Source organism: Molossus molossus, unplaced genomic scaffold (assembly GCF_014108415.1).
Source record: "Molossus molossus isolate mMolMol1 unplaced genomic scaffold, mMolMol1.p scaffold_m16_p_20, whole genome shotgun sequence".
NCBI lineage: Eukaryota > Metazoa > Chordata > Mammalia > Chiroptera > Molossidae > Molossus > Molossus molossus.
The window spans coordinates 10,979,515-11,001,883 of NW_023425356.1; the positions used below are offsets into that span (position 1 = coordinate 10,979,515).

At 38.8% G+C, this 22,369-nt stretch overlaps 1 protein-coding gene across 3 annotated transcripts; it reads right to left on the reverse strand.

The window, feature by feature from the left end:
• Positions 1–381: 381 nt before the first annotated feature.
• Positions 382–15,179, reverse strand: LRIF1 (ligand dependent nuclear receptor interacting factor 1). Of its 3 annotated transcripts, none has more exons than XM_036273466.1 (4): positions 14,902–15,179; positions 4,509–6,021; positions 3,033–3,296; positions 382–2,207 (listed from the first exon to the last, which is right to left on the reverse strand). In XM_036273466.1, exons 1-4 carry the CDS (start codon positions 14,967–14,969, stop codon positions 1,770–1,772), a joined length of 2,283 nt encoding a protein of 760 aa, XP_036129359.1. In that variant the 5' UTR covers positions 14,970–15,179; the 3' UTR covers positions 382–1,769. The 3 variants fall into 3 exon arrangements, with proteins under 3 accessions (XP_036129359.1, XP_036129360.1, XP_036129361.1); XM_036273467.1 differs by lacking the exon at positions 14,902–15,179 and adding an exon at positions 13,839–13,862; XM_036273468.1 differs by lacking the exon at positions 4,509–6,021 and having other exon boundaries at positions 14,902–14,958.
• Between the last annotated feature and the right edge of the window lie 7,190 nt (positions 15,180–22,369).

Sequence of the window (22,369 nt, forward strand, 5' to 3'; positions counted from 1 at the left end):
ACAAAAACTTGTACCCAAACATTCATAGCAACATAACATTCTAGTAGCCAAAGGCATAAACAACACAAATGGCCATAAATGAATAAAGTGTGGTATATATAGCCATACAATGAAATATTATTGAATACTTTAAAAAATTAAATACTGTCCTGGCCTGGTGGTTTGCTTGGTTGGAGTGATGTCTGGTACACCAAAGAGTTACAGGTTTGATTCCTGGTCAGGGCACATACCTAGGTTGTTGGTTCAATCCCAGGTTGGGGCATGTACAGGAGGCAACCAATGTTTCTCTCACATTGATGTTTCTCTCTCTCTCCCTTCCTCTAAAAATCAGTAAACATCCTCTCTCTAAAAATCAGTAAACATATCCTTAGGTAAGGATTTTTTTTTAAATCCAAAAGACTAAATTAATTTTAAAAATTAAGTACTAAAATATATGAGAGCATGTATGAACTTGGACATTAGCTAAGAGAGAAATAAACCAGTCATTAAATAACATATTTTGAATGATTCATTACATGCATATGATTGTCCACAACAGGCAAATGTAGAGAGACAAGAAAGTGTGTTAGTAGTTGCTAAGGCTGAAGGAGGGAGGTTCTGTGGAGTAATTGCTAATTCATATGAAGTTTAGGGCGGGGTGGGGGGTGATGGTGATGAAAATGTTCTATAATTAGATATTGATGTTGCAAACTGTGAATATAATGAGCCACTGAACTGTACACTTTAAAAGAGTAAATTTTATGACACATGAATTTTCTCAATAAAGCCATTACAAAAACAAAAGGCAAGAGAATCTAGTTGATCACTTTGTATTTGTTCTACTACTTCTTAGTATTTTCTGTTTTCTATTTTGTGGTCAATGTACAGGTTTTATTTGACCTTACTTCTGGGGACTTGTTAACCATTTTTTAAATAACCTTTTCTTCCTTCCTGTTCATCCCTATCCTCCCCACATTCCCAAACTCTCCAAATCAAAGATAACCAGATAGAAAACTGTCTGCTTCTTTTAAGGAAAACCACATTTTACATTTTAAAAAAGTATTAAATCTGGCCACTGTTCAGATTTACTTTTCACACAGTCCAAGTTACATTTGTCCATATTAAAAAAAAAAAAGAAGCATTTTCCTAGAAATAACATATCATGTTAAACAAACAATACATTCTATAGCCTGAATTCTAAAACTCATTTTGGATTATATGAAATTATTTTGTAAAAGTTACAAAAAAGCATCCTTCAGTCTTGAAAAATGTTTGAATTTTTAAATAATGCTGCCATAATACATTTTTTTTTCATGAAACTAAAAAAAATTACAACGGTGAACAGAAGGTATCATCAATTCTTGGGTAAAGAGACTAAGTGACTACATATACCAGCCCAGTGGCAAAACCAAGTCTGGAGCTGATTGCCTCTCTTGGATTGTATAATTTCAATAGTATACCTGAGCAATTTAACTAAAGATACAACCAATAACAAAAATCTTGCACAAATATTCAAACTAGGGGAATTCTAGTTTAAAATAACAAAACAAAACAGAATATTTTTCCTTCTAAAAGGGTAAACAAAGATTTAGATATCCCATGTAGATGATTGAAAAATTATGTGAATCAACCTTTTCTGTATTCCTTAAACAAAATTTCATATTCAACTGATGAAAATGAAATTTCATATTCAAAGACACTTTCAGAATGCATCTGTAGTTAACTTAACAAAAAAGTACATGGTAAAAACAGCTAATTCGTTGAAGTCTTTTAAGTATAGCAACATTTTATTATTTTTGGTGCATCCTCTTACGCATTTCTTCAAGGGCTGCTTCTTTCTCTCTCAGCATCTGCTTAAGTCTTCTTATTTTTTCATCTCGAATGGTTTCTTCTAACTCAGGGGGTGTCATGGGGAAAATATCTTCAGTATAATTTTTATGAAAAGAATAACTTTGTTCAAAATCTGCATTTGAACTCAGTGCGTCTTTCTCAGGGTTCTCACGGGTACAGTGTTCCACCTCAGTTCTCTTTTCTTCTCTGGTTTTGTTGCAGCTTGTGACGGTATTATGGTGTGATACCTCTGAAGCTGGTAAAATACAGCTAGTGCGTTGGGAACTGGTGACATTAGTTCCTCCATTTATAGCTGTGTTATAAGCATTTTCGGTTTTTCTCTTCTTTGTGTGATCCATCTTCTTAACAATTTTTGCTTTTCTTTTCTTATCAAAACCCTGTTGCAATGTTGAGTACGATTCCAATGAAAAAGCAAATTATTAGTGCCATATATAAAGTGTGCTCTGAAATTTAACAAGTTTGCAGGTACAAATATATAGCAATTAAATTCAACTCAAGAAAATATATTGAGAACAACTACAGCGAGAGATTATTATTTATGGTACCAAAAAAAAAGCAATGTCCTAATGAAATTCAATAAGAATAAATTGCTGAATTCACATTTTCCTGCTTAAGCATTAGAATCTATACTGATCTACCACCAAAATATAACAGCCATTTGTGAGAACTAGAACTGATTTGTTTTCCCTTTGCATGGTAGGTACATACTAGAGATTTTCATTGGGAAGGACTGACTGATCTCTAATCTTATAGGTAGAATGGTAGTAGGCAAAATTACAGGGATGCTTCTTTTCATCATTATTGACCATGTAGATTTCTTAAGATGTTGGTATTAATAGTAATACTGCAATGAACATCTGCATGCCTATACTTTCCCTACACTTGGATTATTTATTTTAAATAGGGTCTTCAAAGTAGCATAACTAATTTAAAAGCTATGGCCATTTTCTTTAAAATTTTATGATGAAAAAATAAATAGTAGGTAAATAAAAACACTTAAAACAAACATCATTAATTAACCAGAGATGCATTTTTAACTTGTGCATATATGGTTCTTTTTAACACCATTTTGGTATAATACATATATATGCAAAGTTGGTAACTATTATTCATGTTAAGACATGACTAAAAACCAAATCAAGAAAATTAATACATTCATGTCTCTTCAGAGTATCTACAAAGAACACTTTAAAATCTATTACCTGTTTTCTCTCTTTCTCCTTCACTATAAACTTTGTCTCATTGTTACTCTTCACCAAACTCCTCAAGGAATCAAAATGTTCTCTAGTGCCCAAATGGTCTGGAATCCGAGTAAGGCATATTCTCAAATCTTTAGTGAGACCAAAAAGCTTTTTCAATTCAGCATCAGTCTTCAGATATGCCTTATTGCTTCCTCCTTGAGAATTTTTCTTATCATTTCTTTCTTGAGTAACTTTTTCTAATGTTGATGCCATCTCATTCTGGATCTGAAATTAGGAAAAGAAAACATATAAACAATACTGCCCATTACTTAAACTATTTTATCAGACTGGCAACTAAGTGATTACCTCATCTTACTTCAAACATGCTTAAAGTCCTAAGTAAGGTTGGTTTGCATTACCCTTGCCTTACCACCCACGCTCAAAAAAATGTACTGAATACACTTAAAATTTTCCCATGCAATTTCTCATTTATTTTACCTTCTTGCACTAGAAAGGTAACAGGTACTCAATTCTCAAACAACTGAAATGAGAATACAGACTAATGACAAGTTAAAAATAATCTATGTGACATTAATTGGAAATTGTAACCTTCTGAAAAAGTCTTATACCTTTAACCAATCTTATACATAATCAGGATTTACCTCCTTACATCTTTGGAGTTCAATAAATTCTGTACTGAAAGGGAAGAAACACTGACATTGTTAAGTAGACCTCTAAGTAAGGGAAAGGTGGGTACAAATATTTAGTGAGCACAGAAACACTATCTTGAATAGAACAGAAAGGTTCCTATGTGGGTATGTTGGATAATCAGATGAGAAGTAAAAAAAAAAAAAAAAAAAGTGCTTAAACAAAGAAAAACTTGTCTACTAAAAAAACAAAACAAAAAACAATCAAAGATGTTGATAAATCCTATTTCCACAAATGACTTGAAAGATACTGATTGGCTCTGTCCTACCCCTTCCATCTACCTAAAAAAAAATAATCAGATAGCTAACCACCACAAAACAAATAACCTCCCCACCCCGCTCTCCTATATGCATAATATTGATCTCTTCATATACTAAAAACAGGCTTAAATACATATATACATGTATATGCATGCATTTGTGTACTAATGTGTATAATACACACACACGCACACACACACACAATCTTACTAAGCTTTTAATTCACATTATCCTTCTCCAACTCTTCTTTACCCTGTTGCTCTGTGATTTTGTTTTTGTTTTTGTTTTAAGGATGAGGCATGCCAAATCATTCAAGACAAAGATACTGCTTACTCTCTCAATTATACTCCTCCTCAAACATTTCCTTCAGATAAAAGCTTTGACTTAATTAAGTATTCATGTGTGTATGGTATGTGTAATGAAGTGGAGGGTGGGAGAGAAAGGGGGAAAAGATATTATAGACAACTTTGAGAATTAAAAAAAAAAATTCTACACAGATAAAAAGAACACCCTGACATGGGAAAATTACCTTTGGTTCTTGGTCTCTGAAAACACATTGCTGTGAAGTAATACTTGTTGCACCAACAGAGGAACTTATTTTCTCTATGCTCTGGATGATATTTTCTTTTGGGGGGGCATTTTGTCCTGTACTAAATCCATGTGGAAAGTCTGCCTTTATGAATAAAGTCTTACTCTGTTTTAAGTAGTTAATGGATGGGTTCAGATTATTTGGGTTTAGGATAGAAAGAGATGGTGTCTCCACGTTTTTATTCTTCTCTGCCCTTAGACTGGCCATGGAAGCAAGCTGGGTGTTTGAAAGTGATTTTGTCTCCATCTGGGAAGATTTATTTTTAGCCAAAACAAAATTGACAACCTCTCTAGATATTTCTGTGACTGGACTTGAACTCACTATCTGTGATATATCTTTTCTTGGTGGAATATCAGGAGAAACAGAATTCTGTTGATCAATTTGTGATGGCAAAACATCTGTCCCCTTTTTAGCCAACAGATAGATTTTCCCATTACACATAACCAAAGCATTATCTTTAATAGGCATACTTTTGGACTGTCCCCCACTAGGACTGATGGTACTCAATGGTGGCATATTTACAGTATTATCTCCCAAACTTTTCTTTTCTACAAAACTTTTTAAAATCTGTGAAGCCACATTATTTGAAGATTTAACAGGAACAAGAGATGGAGTACAAGGCTGTAGATTTTCTTGAAAAATCCATTTCACTGGAGCAGCTTGAGAATGCTGACCACCTTTCAATTGTGTCTCTTTTGCAACATTCATTGGAATTTGTGAGGCATTTAGTATCACTGGCTTTGCTATTTCTGTAACAGGTTTTGGATAAATGTGTTGAAAGTTCTTGGTAACTACATTTTTCACTGTTTTTACAGGAGATACGTAAATAACAGATGGTATTTGGGAGGCCTCAACTGCTCCTGAGGTGCTTGTGGTTGTAGTTGCAAGTATCTTCTGCTGAACTGAAGGAGGCAATGACGTCGCTGGTACAGATTTCACTTCGGCATGGGCTGGAATCTGTAAATGATGCCCAGAAGGCAACACTGGAGATTTCACAGTCATTGGAAGGCTCTGAGTATTTACTAAAATATAAGATGAATCATTTTGTGTTGAGGAGGAAGAAACAGCCAATGTTTTCATGGTGAGTCCATCAATTTTCACACCATGACTCTGAACTTTAGAAACTGATGAGGTAAAATTTTCAGTTCCCACAGTAGTAACTCTAAATTTTTCTGTTGTATCTACTGTTCTTGTAAACAAATAGTTTGAAGAATTGGCTGGCTGAAAAATGGGCAATTGAGCTGATGGTGCACTTGTGGAAGAGCTGGAAATCTGAGTCTGAAAAGTAACTTGAACTGGGCTTCCTGTATTCCCTTTCAAAGCATCAGACATAACTGAAGATTGAACTAGTGGTATAAAATTTCCAGAGAAATTAGGAATTGGAAGTAATTGCAGAAGATTTTTTCCATCCGAGCCAACCGTCTGAACTACTTGGTACATGCAGCCTGAAACACTTAAAAGAACATGAGTAAATAAATACAACATACTACATGGTACATACATTTTATTTAAAACCAAGTATTTGCGAATACTTTAAAAATATATATAAAATATAATAAAAGTATATCATTTGTCACTTTGATTTTTCAAAGTGAAATATTACAAAACAAAGATTTTTGAAGTAGAAGAAATAGTCAAAGATATGGTCACAGCTTTTAGATCTCACGTGATTAGGCAACAGGTATGAGATAGGAACATTTATTCCTAAAACTGTAAGTAGAATTTCCTAATGTTTTACCCTGTATAAAATTATATTTACTAGAATATGCTCTGCTTAAACTATTCGCACCCTCACTCCTTTTCCTTGAATTCTTTCCTCTTGTTTTTCCTCCTTTACTTTTATGGATCAGGGTTCTCATTTCACCTCCATTTATGCTTATTCTATTTCCCTCACTCTTCCCCCACCCCCATCTATTCTGTTCTTCCTACTGACAATGACTCACAAGTTCTACTGTTAGCCATTCTTCTTTTGCTAAGGTGATACCTTAATGTGCCACATTTTTAGAGACTACACTGAGTTACTCAATGTAGGAACCATTTTTTTTGATTTATTGATTGTCTCAGCACATCTGAAGTTTGGTGCCAAAGAGTACTTGGTATGGCAATTACTCATATTTGTTCCGGTTGTCTGTCAATTCATATATAATTGCAATGTCATTTCAGCTGAATGGTTTTCAATGAATGTGGAACACACTAAAAGTCAGTAATTTTTATTTTATTTTATTTATTTGTTTATTTTAGTAATTTAAAAAAATCTAGCCAATTTTGATCTGGATACTTACAAGCTATTTCTTTATACAGATTGTCTGATTTTTTAAAAATCCCATACCAATCTCTGAATAATCAATTATTTGTAGATTTCCTGAATGCAGGCACCTTTAAGTTATTCATTCCTAAAACTACCTTTCAGTTCCTGAAAAATACCAAGATCTCATGGGACTCAAGGCCATCACAGATGCTATTTCTGTATGTAGGTACTCCTCTCCCACCCACATAACTCAAATTTCAGCATAAATGATACTTCCCAAATATCTGACCACTCTAACTACCCTTTCCCCTCCTTCATAGTCTCAAACATTACACCTGTTGATTTCCTTCATGGTACATATCACAAGCTGTCATAATGTGTAAATTTATCTGTTTGTTCACTTATCTGTAGACTGTCTCTCATACTCAATTCTAGCAACTTGAGTGCAGAGTCCATGTCCTACAAAACCAGTATGGTCTTACATGACTAAGATCAAGTGAAGAAAGAAATTTAAGGGCAAAAAATAATTATAATAATTAGAATTCTTTTAAGTGTAAAGGGGTGTTTTACTGCATATGGGTGTTTTTAAACCTTAGTACTGATTTTTAATAAATTCCAAAAATTCTATACATCCCAGGAAGCACTGGAACTCAGTTTTACCTTTCTATAACTCAAAATAATATAACTACACCTTACAGCATTTTCTTTTTATAATTTTTTTTTTAATCCTCACCCAAGGACATTTTTGCATTTATCTTCAGATAGAGCGGGAGGGGAGAGAGGGAAGAGAGAGAAACATTGATGTGAGAGAGACACATTGAGTGGTTGTCACCCTCAAGACCCCAATCGGAGGCCAGGGACAAATGGCAACTGAGGTACATGCCCTTAGCGGGAATCGAACTGGGGCCTCTCTGATTCTCGGGCTGACACTCTAACCGCTGAGCCAAACCAGCCAGGGCTCACCTTACAATATTTAAAACAGGCTAATTGATATTGCTTCAATATGTTATATTTACTTTTAGTAAATGAAAAGCTAATCTTTAAAGAGAAGCACAAACATTAAAAACAGCATGAATTCTTGCTTTCGGGGCTTTTAGAGGAAAACCCACCTCATCAACTCCCACCCTCCAAAAATCACATATAAACTGGATCAGAAATTAGTGTCTGTTCTGGTTCAGGCACCAAGCTCAGTAATGGGGAAATGGTCAGTAAAGTACAACCTGTAGGCTAAATCTAGCCTCATCCCTGATTTTGTGCAGTCTACAAGCTAAAAATGGTTTTTATATTTTAAATTATTTTCTTTAAATCACAAGAATAATATTTTGTGATGTGGAAATTTTATGAGATTCAAATTTCAGTACCCATAAATAAAGTTTTATTAGTACGTAGTTACACTCATTTTTTCATGTACTGTATATGGCTGCCTTCATGCTACAACAGCAGAGTTGAGTAGCTACAGCAGAGATCATATGGCCTGCAAAGATACTAAAATATTTACTATCTGGCCCTTTACAGAAAATGTTTGTTTGCCTCCAACCTAGTTTAACCCACAATCCCTAAAAGAACTTAAACTTCCTGGTACATGAACATGTAAACAGATCATTATTACTGAGATAAATGATATATTTGGATGAGCACAAAAATGTCTTCTGTGCCTTTTCTCAAAACATTCTCTTCCCAAGGCTTCCTAGATATGACACCCTCCTACCTCTGTAGTAATTCCCTCAATCTTCTTTGCCTACTCTATCTGAATCAGCCTTCAAATGTTGGAATTCACCAAAGCTTAGACTGAATTCTTTTCTTTCTATTCTGTAAGCTTTCCCTAGATTGTTTTTTATATACATGACTTCAATTAAATTACCATTTATATATCAATAAGCCAAACATTCATATCTTAGCTCTTTTGAGATTCAGGCTTATATATCCAACTTCCCTCAGGACATTTCCATTCAGAATCTCAAATGCACCTAAAACTCAACATGGCCTTTTCTAGTTATTTTCCCCCACCTTTTGGTAAATGGCATTTATTCACCTTAGATGTCTAAGTTAGAACAAGTAATTCTTGCTCTCTTATCATCTATATTCAACAAAATCTTGATCTCCCTTGATCTGTTCATTTCTTTTCAAATTAAGTGTCTTCACTCTAGTCCAAGCAATCATCTCTGGCTTAGACTATTATAGTAGCTTCATAACTGGTCTTTTCTTCAGTCATATCTTCTCCCCTTCAAATCGGCACACTACCATTGGCCCTTCCCTGCGCAAAACATTTCAGCAGCTTCCCATTTTCTTTGAGCAACAGAAAGAATACGAGATTTTGATGCAATAGAAGCCAAAGAGAGAGATTCAAGAAAAGTGGGTGATTCTATTAAAAATTTCTGAGAGGTCAAGTAGGATACTTGAATATGAACAAAAGATATGAAGATAGTAAATATAGACAACTCTTTTATGAACTTTGACTGTAAAGAGGAAGAGAAAGACTGGCTAGCAGCTGGAGGCTAAAAACGGGGTCAAAGAAGCTTTTTTTTTAAAGCTTAGATGAACAAGAGCATGTGTAAATACGCAAGTGAGTCATTAAGAGGAAGAGACTGGTAATAATAAAGGAAGCAGGATAATTAAGGTTTGATAAGGAGGTAGAAAATGGGAACCAGAAGATAGGGTAGAGGGACTGAACCTTCAAGAGAGCTAAAGAAACATCTCCTTCCACTGGAATTGGAAGAAAGGTTAGGTGTGCTTGCAGGTATGTTTATAGCTTTTGCGTCAGAAGGTTGAGGTAATTCTGATCTAACAGCTTTTATTTTTTCTATGAAAAAGGGCATGATATTATATGTTAAGAATAAGAGATGTGAGGAGAACCAAAAGGTTTGAAACAGTCTTTGCGTGAGAATAAGATGACCTAAGAAACTCTATTTTCAAATCTAATCATTGATCTCCTTCTCCTCTCTTCTATTCCTCTCCAAAAATGAAAGGAAAATACAGCTTCTTCTATGCCAGTATATCATAGAGCTGCACATAATCTACTAGAGACCATAAATTCCTTAATGGTAGATTATCCCATATATATATCCTCTATATCTAATACAGCAATTGGTGCATCACAGTCAATGTTAGCTGAATTGAATTCTACAAGCTATAATTTTTTAAAAATCCAATGGAATGAGTTATAGAAATTAAACTGAAATACAAAATACTAAAGAGAGAAATTATACATCAGGGTGAAAATTCGTACTTCTTCAATCAATATACTTTTTTTTCCAGATCTAGAATACACACTCCATTTAAGAGATTAACTAAAAATCCTATAAAGATTCTGTTTTCTTAAAGATCACATTGTTAGCTAATATCAGAACTAAAACTAAAATCAGATTCTGCATCCCATGCTCTGGTTTGGTCACTTAAAAAGAATCATCAAAATGCTAATTATCTTAAATTACCTAGGGTTTGAACTGAGAAACTATATTGGAAAAATAATACAGTTTAAGGCTTGAAAAGAGAAAATGGCAATACATTAGAAAGATTATAGGCTTCTAATCTTGGTTCTTCCAATTATCAGTTGATTGGTAAATTTACTTAACCTCTTTGAATCTGTCTCTTCATTTGTAAAATGAGGACAATAGGCTTGCTATGAGGAAGTAAATGAAGGAACTGGCTGGGATTATAATAAGTACCCAATATATGTAGTTATCATCTTCCATTAAAATATAAAATTGGCCCTGGCCAGTGTGGCTCAGCGGTTAGAGTGTCAGCCCACGGACCAGAGAGTCCCAGGTTCGGTTCCTCTCAGGGCATGTACCTCGGTTGCAGTTTGTCCCCGACCCCGGTAGGGGTCCTGTGGGTGGCAACCAGTCGATGTCTCACATTGATGTTTCTCTCTCTGCCCACCCCACTCTATCTGAGGATAAATGCAAAAATGTCCCTGGGTGAGGATAAAAAAATATAAATATATATATAAAATTGGTGTTCAAGTATAAACAAATTAATCAGGTAGTCTTTTGAAACTGTGAGAACTTTAATAAAAGGTATACTAAACATATTTATAATAGTATGTAACTGACATTTTTTACTACTCCAATATTGATGTGAAGCATTGACATATTAGAAATGTAATGGTAAAAATTTTGTGGGCCAATTAACAGTTTGTAGATATTTTTGCGAGGAGACGTTTTCCATCTTATTACCTATGACTTAACAGTATGTACTTACATAATATACATATATACTATACATAAGTACATAATGTAGTAATATGTACATATATAATAGATGTAATTATAAATACTTGTCATTAACCTAATCCCAATAAACAGCCCAGCACGGTTGGTATTGCCATTTCTATTTTATAGTTGAGAAAGTAGAGGTAACTTTAGTTATTAAATAATTTATTCAAAACTGCATGCTCTCTTGGGCAATCCCATCCATTTTCTTGTTTCCTTTAGCATAAGCCCAACATAAGCATCCAAAAAATTCAATGCATAAATTAAGATTAATGAAAAATAGATTTCAGTTAGCCTGCATGGTATGTGTCTGTGTCTGTTTCTCTCCCCCTCCTCCACCTCACACACACCCACACACACACACATCAAAGGAAACATAATAACACCTACACTGTATAAAACTAAATGCACACTGAGCTGACAATGGAACATTATCTAACCAAAGCAAGCCCCCTGCTAAGGACATCCATTTAACTTCCCATTTAAGAACAAGGGTAAAGGGCAGATAGATGCCAAATGACAATCATATGACATCCTAATTCCTATTATTGTGGGATGTATTATCATAGGCTTTTATTATAATACCTCTAAACTGATGACTTACAAGTCTTTATTTTCAGCTCTGAGCTTGGGTTTTAGGTTCAAGTATCTCTCAGACGGCTTTCTTGCTGTGTTCCTCATTTCAATTTACCAGTATCTACCCAGAAAATTGGCATCATAATTGATCCTCTTTTCTTCATGCCAATGCACTGACAAGGTCTATTTCCCTTTTAAAATTCTTTCATTGCAACCCTTTATATGAGTAGTTCAGGCCGTAAGCATCTCTGAAAGGACTAAAATAGAATCCTTAGATACCTGATCCTTCACCCCCAAATCCATACTGCCATTGGTTATTTAAAATGTACAGGTGACCATGACAATCCTTTTCTTAAATCCTCTAAATCCTCTCGGAGAAGAGATAATCTCATTAGCAGGACAAACCAAACCCTCACATGCTATCTGCTTGTAGTAGAGAATCAAATGAAAAATACCAATTGTTAGTAATAAGCCATACTGGTGCTTTATTTTACCAATTCCCTCTGCTAACTCAGCTGCTCCAGAAACCTTTCCTACAATCCCCTTCTCTATGTGCTCACAACATCCAGTGCACAACACTATTAAAAAATGTAACGCATCATCTCCCCTCTCGATTGTAAGGTTTTTCACCAGCATGGCCCATATCCTAGTCTTTAGTTGGTTTCTCCATTTAGTGCAGTTTATCACTCATTGAATGCTTTTATAACCAGATATTTGAATATACTGATAATAAGTGGTAAGCTAGGATATAAACCTAGGTCTCTGTAACTCTGCAGCTTACCTATTTCCACTATACCATTCTGACTCCTGCTTTGCTCTTTGTTAAAAAAGCCTAGCTCTGCTGGTACGGCTTAGCAGTTGAGCATTGATCCATGCATCAAAAGGTTGTCGATTTGATTCAGGGCACATGCCCAGGTTGTGGGCCAAATCCCCCATGGGGGGCATACAGGAGGAAGCCAATTGATGTTCTTTCTCATTGATGTTTCTATCTCCCTGCTTCTCCCTTCCTCCCTCTCTCTCTCTCTAAAATCAATAATAAAAAAAAAATTTTTAAAGCCTAAATCTAAATAAACAATACCTACTATCGCAAATCTCTTCCAGATTTTTTCTTTGTATTATAAGATTAAATGTTTTATATTTTACACTCTGACGAATTAGAAATACCTGAAACAATAAACTTTATATATATATAACTAAAAAAATTACTAAAGAAAAAGCAGTACCTCAAGAAAATTCAAGTATCTACAGAAAACAAAAAAAGTAACTTTAAGTTTATGAAGAAAATGATTTAGTACCGTCAAAAATATTATCAGAAAAATAAGAAAACTAAGTTTCCAATAAAGAACTGATATTAATCAAATGACTTACAACATTCTATTTGGAATGTAGATTGTTACCTAACAGAATAGAACCTAACATGCAACCAATAACCAAAGTAAGTGGTTTGAAGAAATAAATGCATTTGAAGATTATGAAAACAATGCATAAATCAATGAGTTAATGAACTCCAAATGACTCATGACTATAATCAAAATATAATTCAATCTGTAATGTTTTAAAGTTGCCAATGATAGCCAAAGGATTAAAAACTGGATGAAAAAGTTCAAGTACACAACAAATAAAAATGTAAAGTTCTTATTCTCTTATTTCTGATATTAAAAACAAATGCAATCCTGAAACAAACTGTGTTAAAGTTAGGGTAAGTCAGCTATCATCAATATCCGAGTACGAAAACAAGGTAGAAGGCATAAACAGTCATTAAAAAGTAATCCTACATTTGCATATCCATACAGAGCTCTATCTTTGCCTCTCCCCACAACTTCCACCAAAAATAATCCAACAAGCAACATACATACACAACAGCTGGTTCTTTTAATGATACGAAATATTATTGTTCTTTCTTGGCAGTACTTTAGTATTGTTTCAGCTCACCGCGTTTAGTGACCATCTCATTTTAGAACATTACGTCTCACTTTAGAATATTACACATGGCTTCTTAAAAGTCTTTATTACAATTAGGTTTTGAATCTATCCGTAATTAAAGGAAACCTAGTTCTTGGGCCGCAATTTGTACAGAAGTTGTATTCGTATAGTAACAACATTTAAATAGTGCTTTTCTATTTCCTAATTGCTTTACGTATATTCACTCTTTTAATCCTTAAACTGTCTCTAGGCGGCCTTATTTACAAATGAAAACTGAGGTACTTAGCCTCATGAAGTTAGGATTAAACCTACTTTGATTTTCTTCATAAATCCTCTTCCACGGATTTTACATCTTAATGTCCATGCTTTCTTCTTCACATTTTCCTTCTGCAGGCCCATTAACTTTTTTTTTTTTGGTATAGCTAATTTATTTTTGTTACAGACGTTTCTCCCGCTGACACCCTCCTCCGCCCCGCCCCGCCCCGCGCCCCCGACTGTTCCGCACTTAGTACACGTCCACTCCCCGAGGAGTCTACAACGTACTCTACCCGAGCTAACAGTTTTGTTCCAGCTTCAATTTCACTTGTTGATTAATAGAAGCTTCAAAACAAAACCAACCTACTGAGTTACGGATAACCAACTTTCTACATTTACAAATATGTCTTTCACACTGGCCTCTCCCCATTCAAATATAGTTCTTTTACACAGAGATCCAGTTACAGATGGCATTCACACTAGCCCTGCTCCAAACACGGTGTTCCAAAGATTGACTTTACATGAGAATCTCCGGGTTTGTTTGTTTGTTTGTTTGTTTTAACTTTTCTTCCTCTCCAAATAAAGCTGTTATTTGATATTTAAAAATAATCGATTCCCTTATTCTAGAACAACTTCTCGGTTTCTAAATTCACATACTCTTATCAATGACATGAACACATATCCTCTCCTTCTCACTCTTAAATTATGGCTATTTTCACCGAAGGTCCAGCGCCACCTGGGTTGCACTTGCTAATCCGCGCAGGTCGCTGCCGGTTTTTCCTGCGAGTGCGCGAGAACCTTCCAGAAGGGTTTGGTCACACAGGAGCGTCGGCCATGTTGCTCTTCCTCTCCCGTGGAGATCTATTCTGTCCGCCTATGGAACCGCAGGCGCCGGGCCAGGGCAGGGCTGGCTGCGTTAGGCTCAGAGGACGAGTTACGTTTCCGAGAGGGATGCGCTCTAAGGGCTCTAACCGCCAGAGAGACGGGCACCTCCCCTGGAGTGGCTCACCCAGCGGGTCGCACTCCTCTGAACTCGACAGGAAGCGACGCCGACTCGACATCCTGCCAAGAGACGGGCGAGGGGCGGGTGTGTCGAGGGAGGTCGGAAACCTGTACTTACCAGGGCGAGGCGCTGCCCGACTTTTCCTCTGCGGCTTTCAAGAAGACTCCCTGTAGGTTATTGGACATATTAGAGGGGTGGGAGGGGTCAGCACATCCAAGAAAGTGGGCAGTGTGGGACCGGGGTCCTCCCAGGGGCGAGAATCTGAGCGAGAAATGTTGGGCGGCAGTTGCCCCGGAGCAACTCTGAATGGGCTCGAAGCTGAAAGGAGGGCGACGGCGAGCTCTCCAGAGGGCGTAGCTCCAAGCTTCGGAGGGAGGCGGCGCAGCCACGGAAACCGGAAGGATGGGACGCCGCTGAGGGCGCTGGCCGGGCCCTAGCCTCGGAGAGAAGCGGCCGAGTCTCCGCCCCGCAAAGCTTACGGCTTCCCTCCGGAGCCTCACACAGTGGGCGCGGGGGGCGTGGCCTCCGTGGCCCCGCCCACAGCACTGTTCGGTCCTCCTGAAGACCGCGCCCACCGGAGCAGTCAGCTGTAGCCAAGCTCCGCCAGCGGCCTCCGGAATCGTCACATCCGATTGTCAACGTGACTGGCTCGCTAGAGCCCCGCCTTTGTAACGCAATCCAATCGCAAGTGAAGTTTGCTATCTCTTCTTCCGGATCAAGGAATGAGTCGCCAGAGAAACTTCTCCAGTTACCTACGCAAAATAAAATGTTTCCGGGGTCAGTTGTAAATTTTCTGCCGTTGTACTCGCCGCTACTGTAATTTTTCCTCCCCTGCCAGACATCAGAGGGCTCTTGGAATCTTCATGCGCTTGTGGCGTGAGAAAATTTTAGACGCTTCTCTGTAGCCAGCGCTGCGTTATTGCTACTTTCTGAGGATTTCTCCGTTATTTTTTTTCCTGAAGCTTTGCGTCTAAACTTAACCTAACCTCTTTCTCCACCCCAGCTCATGCCTTCGTCAAAATTATTATTTTTGTCACATAGTTCATTCATTCATTCTCCAAAAGTTTCAGTTCCCATATAGATTTTATTTTGTTGGCATCTTTATTTGGATCTCCATTGAAATGCTTTTCAGAAGTCTCTTGATTCCTGCCATTAGATCACTTATCCAAGAAATGGATTTATGAGGGCTAGAATGAAGTTGTAGAATGGGTGGTTTAAACATCCAGTTGTATTAGGTGAAGACAACCTATGTGCAGAAGCTTTTAAGTTTGATGTGGCCAATTTTAAAGTTTATGTCGATCTTTGTAAAATGGTGGTTATTTATTACCCTCACTCCTTAACGAACTAATACCAATGAAAGAACTTGTGTCCTGATACATTAACAGAAAGTAATACTTTCTAACTAACCTTCACTCCTTGTAAAGGATAATTTAAACCATATAAAATCATTTTTGTTTAACTGGCATTTTATCTTTCAGTCAAATATCCCCTATGCTAAGAGAGGATCGGGTGGTGAGCCCTTAATACAGTCTTGATTTTGGTCATGCTTCTATCTGTGAAAGCAAAATTAAAAGATGCATATTTTTGCTTGTTCCATCTTTCTAACCGTTTATTTTTTTTACCTTTTGCAGTCTGGCTTCTCATATCCATCACCACTACCTATAAATATTGACCTGGGCCCCGAGGCTAAGGTGACTAGATTCCATTTTTATCATCAGTGGACCTTCCTCAATATTTTTCCAATAATAGGTTAATTACCCCTAAAAGTAAAGGAATTTTACTTGCCCCACGTGTTGGGAGGCATTTGCCTAAAATTATAGTTGCCCCACATGTTGGGAGGCATTTGCCTAAAATTATAGTTGCCCCACATGTTGGGAGGCATTTGCCTAAAATTATAGTTGCCCCACATGTTGGGAGGCATTTGCAGTTTCCGAGTATCGGTATTTGCAGGCATTTGCGGGTACTTTTTTTTTTTTTTTTTTTTTATCCTCACTCGAGGACACTTTCCCATTTTTTTGTTCAGGTAGAGTGGGAGGGAGAGAGAGGAACAGAGAGAGAGAGAGAGAAACATCGATGTGAAAGGGACACATCGAGTGACTGCCACCCGCACGACCGACCAGGACCTGAGACAAACTGCAACCGAGGTACGCGCCCTTAGCGGGAACCGAACCCAGGTCTCTCAGGACCGCAGGTCGACACTCTAACTGCTGAGCCAAACCGGCCAGGGCTGCAGGTACTTTTGAGCCCGGTGAATAACGCTAATTTTGACTTCTGTAATCACTGTCACACCCACTATTGTACCAGTCCCCTGAAGGGGGTGGGGGGCAAAAAGGAGATGGGGCTTCTGTCTTTAAAATTGGATGAACAAGAAGAATCTGTTGCTGAGGATTTGGGGAAGCTGTAACCCCCCAGCCCACCGGTGTAATGAAGTGTTCCTTTACAATTTGGCTCTGCGTCTCTGGTTATCTCGCTGGCATGTTACAACATTAGGAAGCTCCAGTGAGATTCCTTGTGTTTTGCTACACCAAGGGCTAGATGCCTAGGATGGGCAGCCTCTCCCTATTTGGCCGCCAGACTCCTATCGATCTGAGGGGAGGCGCCCCCTGAGTTCCAGGGCCCTGAAGATCCGACTTGGGTGTCTGACAAGCGGCCGGGAGACGCCAAGATGTCCCCAAAAAGATTAAAGGAGACCTGGTAAAAGCCTCAGGAGGTGAGTTCTGGGTGACCAGTCTATCTGGATGAGAGTGAGAGGGCCGAATGCGGCACAGCCTCTCCTCTCCTGGGAGCCCCCCTAAGACATTAGGTAGGGATTCAAATCTGGCAAATTCTGTTTATTCAGACCCTCCACTGGGGCGGAAGGGGACTGATCAGCTCCCAAGCGGCGTAGGCACCGCTCAGGATAAGGAATTTCTGGAAGAAAATTCAAACTGTGTGAGTGTGACTGTGTGAATGTAATTGTGTGTGTCTGCCAGCGAACCTGATCTGAGTTGGGGTCTTACTCCAACCTGCCACATGCCAAGAGGCATCTGAAATCTCCTTGAGGGGAGCGGCCAGGTGGACAAAGTGAAAGTTTCTGTCTTGTGTGTCTTCCCTTGTTTTTGTCCTCGTCTGCCTCCCTACTGTGTCTCCCTCAACTTTGTTAGGGTTAGTCTAATCATGGATAGCAGCCCTAGTGCCCAGAAGACCTCATTGGGTTGCAGAGTAAACATTCTTAGAGAAGGATTTGACGAAGTTTCTGATTAGGGCACAAATACCGGTAGTGGGCCCCAAACTGGGCCCCATGAGAAATTTGGGCAAAGGTAGGAAAGTGCCTGAGAGGCAGAGATACAGCAAATATCCCAAACAAGTGTCTGGCACAAACATTTACTCTTTGAGCCCTAATCTGAGATTGCCTTGAGCCAGTGCAGGAGGCTAATAAGGTGGGGAAGCAAGGTGTAGTGAAAGACTTGAGGAAAGCAGAGAAAGGCTACGATTCCTTAAAGACTCCCCCACTGTCTTCCACTACAGCTGTGAATAATATCTGTGCTTTGAAGGTCTGGAAAGAGCTCCCAACAAAAGGGAAAAATTTGCTAGATCTTACATCCATCAGACTAGAACCTAAAGAGCCATATCAAGATTTTGTAGCTTGGTTGCTACAGGCAGTTAACAGAGTAATAAGTGATTCAGGGGCCGTCCCTGCCGGTGGGCCGCCCTGCGCATCCTGCATGGCACTGTGCATCAGGACGGAGGTCTGGTGTGGAGACCCCCTCGTCCTGGGAAATGGGGGTGGCGGGCAGGCACACAAGCACTCACCTGGAGGCCACAGGGTTCCTCAGGGAGGGTGGTCAGGCCACAAAACGGGCGTGTTCCTTTGGTGCCAGTCGGAAGGCTTGGCCGCCCTGGGTTTGGCGGTAGTGAGTTTCCAATAGGCTTCTCTGAACTTTGGGTAGTTGAAAATAGGGATCCCAGGCACAGGTGCAAAGTGCTCTTGGAGAATTGAAAACACTCTGTCCCGCTAAACACGTGCGCTATGATGATTCTTCCCTTTCCTGTGTCCTTTTGAAAACCTGGGGTCAGAGGAAATTTTTCCATTCCTCTGTCCACGGTGGGACCCAAATACTGCCGAGGGGAGAGCTTCCTTGGACACTTTTCACCGTGTTCACCTGTTAGACCTAAAGGCCCAATTAGCTGGAATAACAAAAGTAAGAATAGCAGCTTTTTTTTTTTTTTTTAATCTTTAGACCAGCAGATTTATTTTAAACACAACATAAACTTTAGTTTCTCTCTACAGCATTCTTTTATACAAACTTTTTTTTTTTTTTTTTTTTTTACCTATTCCTTAAGATAAATTACTGGAGGAACAATTAATTTACATACTTGCAAGCTTTGGTTTATTCATTCAATCATTCATTTAACAAATGCTTTTTGATTGTCTAATGTGGCTCTGCACACTGGTTAGGGATACAGAGAATGAAGCAGACATTCATTGTCAGCTCTCAACGAGCTTACAATATGCAGTAAACAATCATTAAACAAATATATATATATATAGTTAAAATTATTCTAAATTTTATAAAGAAATGATCAATGTGCTAGAGAAAGACTAATGAAGGATATTGGGATCATAAGGGAAGTAAGGAACATATTTTCTTTACTAAAAATTCTATACACGACAACTCTAGATTTTATTGTTTAAAAATTTGCTACTTGACTGGTAAAATAATAATTGTTTTTAAGTTGTGTTTCTTTCATGAACAGTGTATTTTAGCATGTTTTCATGTTTTTTTAATCTTTATTGTTGAATGTATTACAGATGTTCCTCATTTTTCCCCCATTGACCCCCTCTCCCCACTCCCGCCCCCCTCCTGCCTTTCCCCACACTGTTGTCTGTGTCCATTGGTTATGCATATAAGTTCTTTGGTTTATTTCTTCCCCAACCTCTTCCCTTTGAGGTTTGTTAGTCTAGCAACCAATTTGTACTCCTTAATCCCTTCACCTTTTTCACCCATTCCCCCAACCCTCCTCCCATCTGGCAACCAACAAAGTGTTCTCTGTATCTATGAGAATGTTTCTGTTCTGCCTGTTCATTTTGTTCATTGATTCATGTATTCATTGCCATTTTGTTTGTTCATATATTTTATCTTTTTCTTCAGAAAGACCCATCATCATTTCATATAATAATGGTTTGGTGATGATGAACTCCTTTAACTTTTTCTTGTCTGGGAAACTCTTTATATGGCCATCGATTCTAAATGACAGTTTTGCAGGATAGAGTAACCTTGGTTGTAGGTTCTTGCTTTTCATCACTCTGAATATTTCTTGCCACTCACTTCTGGCCTGCAAAGTTTCTTTTGAGAAATCAGCTGACAGTCTTATGGGTACTCCTTTGTTGGTAACTAACTGCTTTTCTCTTGCTGCTTTTAAGATTCTCTCTTTGTCTTGAACCTTTTGCATTTTGATGATGATGTGTCTTGGTGTGGGCTTCTTGGGGTTCATCTTGTTTGGGACTCTCTGTGCTTCCTGGACTTGTATGTCTGTTTCCTTCACCAAGTTAGGGAAGTTTTCTGCCATTATTATTTCAAATAGGTTTTTGATTTCCTGTTCTCTCTCTTCTCCTTCTGGAACCCCCAAGATGCAAATGTTGGCACGCTTGAAGTTGTCCCAGAGGCTCATTACACTATCCTCATTTTTTTTTTTTTTTCCTTTTTGCTGTTCTGATTGGGTGTTTTTGCTTCCTTGTATTCCAAATTGATGATTTGCTTCTTGGCTTTACCTACTCTACTATTGAATCTGTGTAAATTATTTTTTATTTCAGTTAGTGCCTCCTTCATTTCTGACTGGTTCTTTTTTATGATCTTGAGGCCCTCACTAAGTTCACTGAGGTTCTCACTAAGTTCACTGAGCATCCTTATAAGCAGTATTTTGAACTCAGCATTTGTTAGGTTGCTTATCTCCATTTCACTTAGTTCTTTTCCTTGAGAATTTTTCGGTTTTTTCATTTGGGACCTGTTTCTTTTACTCCTCATTTTGGCTGCCTCCCCATGTTTGTATTACTTAACGAGAGGTATGGGGCTAGCTGAGACCAGATGTTGCTTGTTTGAAAGAATTTAGGAAAACCTGAAGCAGGATCCAAGACAGGGCAATCCTAGGGTTAAGCAACTGGCAACAGCTTGGGTGGGCCTGAAAGTTGGGTGGGGCCGGGCCTTGGAATCACCAGGGTGGGGCAACCAGTGTGAGTCAGGTTGCTGGAGTCCCAGAGATAGCGGCTATCTGTGGCCCCAGGGAAGGGCTCACCAAAGGAACAAAGGCCTCTGACAGCATGTTTGTCCCAGAGAAAGCCCCCTCTCCAGCCCTCGCTCCAATGCCAAACAGCTCAGTTCTTCCCTGTATGTCTCTGGTACCCCTCAAGCTGTCTCCTCACTAAGCTTAGAGGGAGTGAGTCTGATAAGTCTGCGTGTGGGCCCTTTAAGAGTTGCTGTCTAGGGCTCCAGCTGCCTCAGCCTCCCTGAGTCGCAGTTCCCACTGATTTTTCCAGCCAGAAGTTATAGGGACTTCTCTTCCTGGCACTGGAACCCTGAGCGGGGCTCCTGGTGTGGGTTGGGGACCCCTCAGTTTTCAGGGAGGACCTTCCCAGCCAAGGTATCCTCCTGATTATTATCTGCCACACATGGGTGTTGGACCAGTCCCTCTGCCTCTGCCCCTTCTACCAGTCTCGATGTGGCTATTTCTTTAATTTCGTAGTTGTAGGACTTCAATTCAGCTTGATTTCAGGCTGTTCTGAATGATGATTGTTCTGTAGTTTAGTTGTAACTTTGATGTGGTTGTGGGAGGATGCGATACCACGTTTACCTCTGCCACCATCTTGACCAGAAGTCAATAATAGCAGCCTTAAGGGAAACAGGGCCCGTGGAGAAGGATCCCCCTATGAAGGGTCAGGATGGCAGGCCAAGGTCCTGATTAGGGATAAAAAAAAAGTCAGTATAAAGGATACTGGTGCAGCAGACTCAGTCCTGACTGAGTCAATGAGCCCTTAACCTACTCCTGGACTTCAAAGAAGACTATAGACCTTGGGAAAAGTACTGTGACTCATTCATTTCTGGTCATGCTGGAGTGCCCATACCCCCTAATTGGACGTGATTTTCTCCAGTGATTGTTCAGTTGCTGGCCACTGCCACTCTAGGCCATTGACCATCAGTCCTGCCAGCCTGCCTCCAGATGATGACCAGGAGAAACCTCTACAGGACTGCCTGGAGGTAATCAGTATAGTGCAGATGGCCCACCCAGACCTCAAGGATGTCCCACTGCCATCATCAGATGAGGTATTGTTCATGGACGGGAGCAGCTATGTCCAGGAAGAAATCAGGTATGCTGGGGCAGCAGTAGTAACTCTGGACCACGTCATCTTGTCACAGTCCTTGAATAGGGGAACTTCAGCCCAATGGGCTGAACTCACAGCCCTAATCCAGGCTCTCCGATGGGGCAAGAAAAATCTGCTGCAGATCAGAAAACATGGGAGGCAGCCCTAAAATCAGTGGGGCCTCTCCAGATACACTAGGTCAGAAAATGACTTGGCCAAGCAGAAACAAGCCATAAAGGAAATCAATGG

Coding starts and splice junctions, on each gene's coding strand:
- LRIF1 (XM_036273466.1), bottom strand. CDS start 14,969: ATGTCCAATAACCTACAGGGAGTCTTCTTGAAAGCCGCAGAGGAAAAG. Junction 3,297..4,508: donor TCAGAGACCAAGAACCAAAG/GTAATTTTCCCA, acceptor TCCTAATTTCAG/ATCCAGAATGAGATGGCATC. Junction 2,208..3,032: donor AGGAGAAAGAGAGAAAACAG/GTAATAGATTTT, acceptor ACATTGCAACAG/GGTTTTGATAAGAAAAGAAA.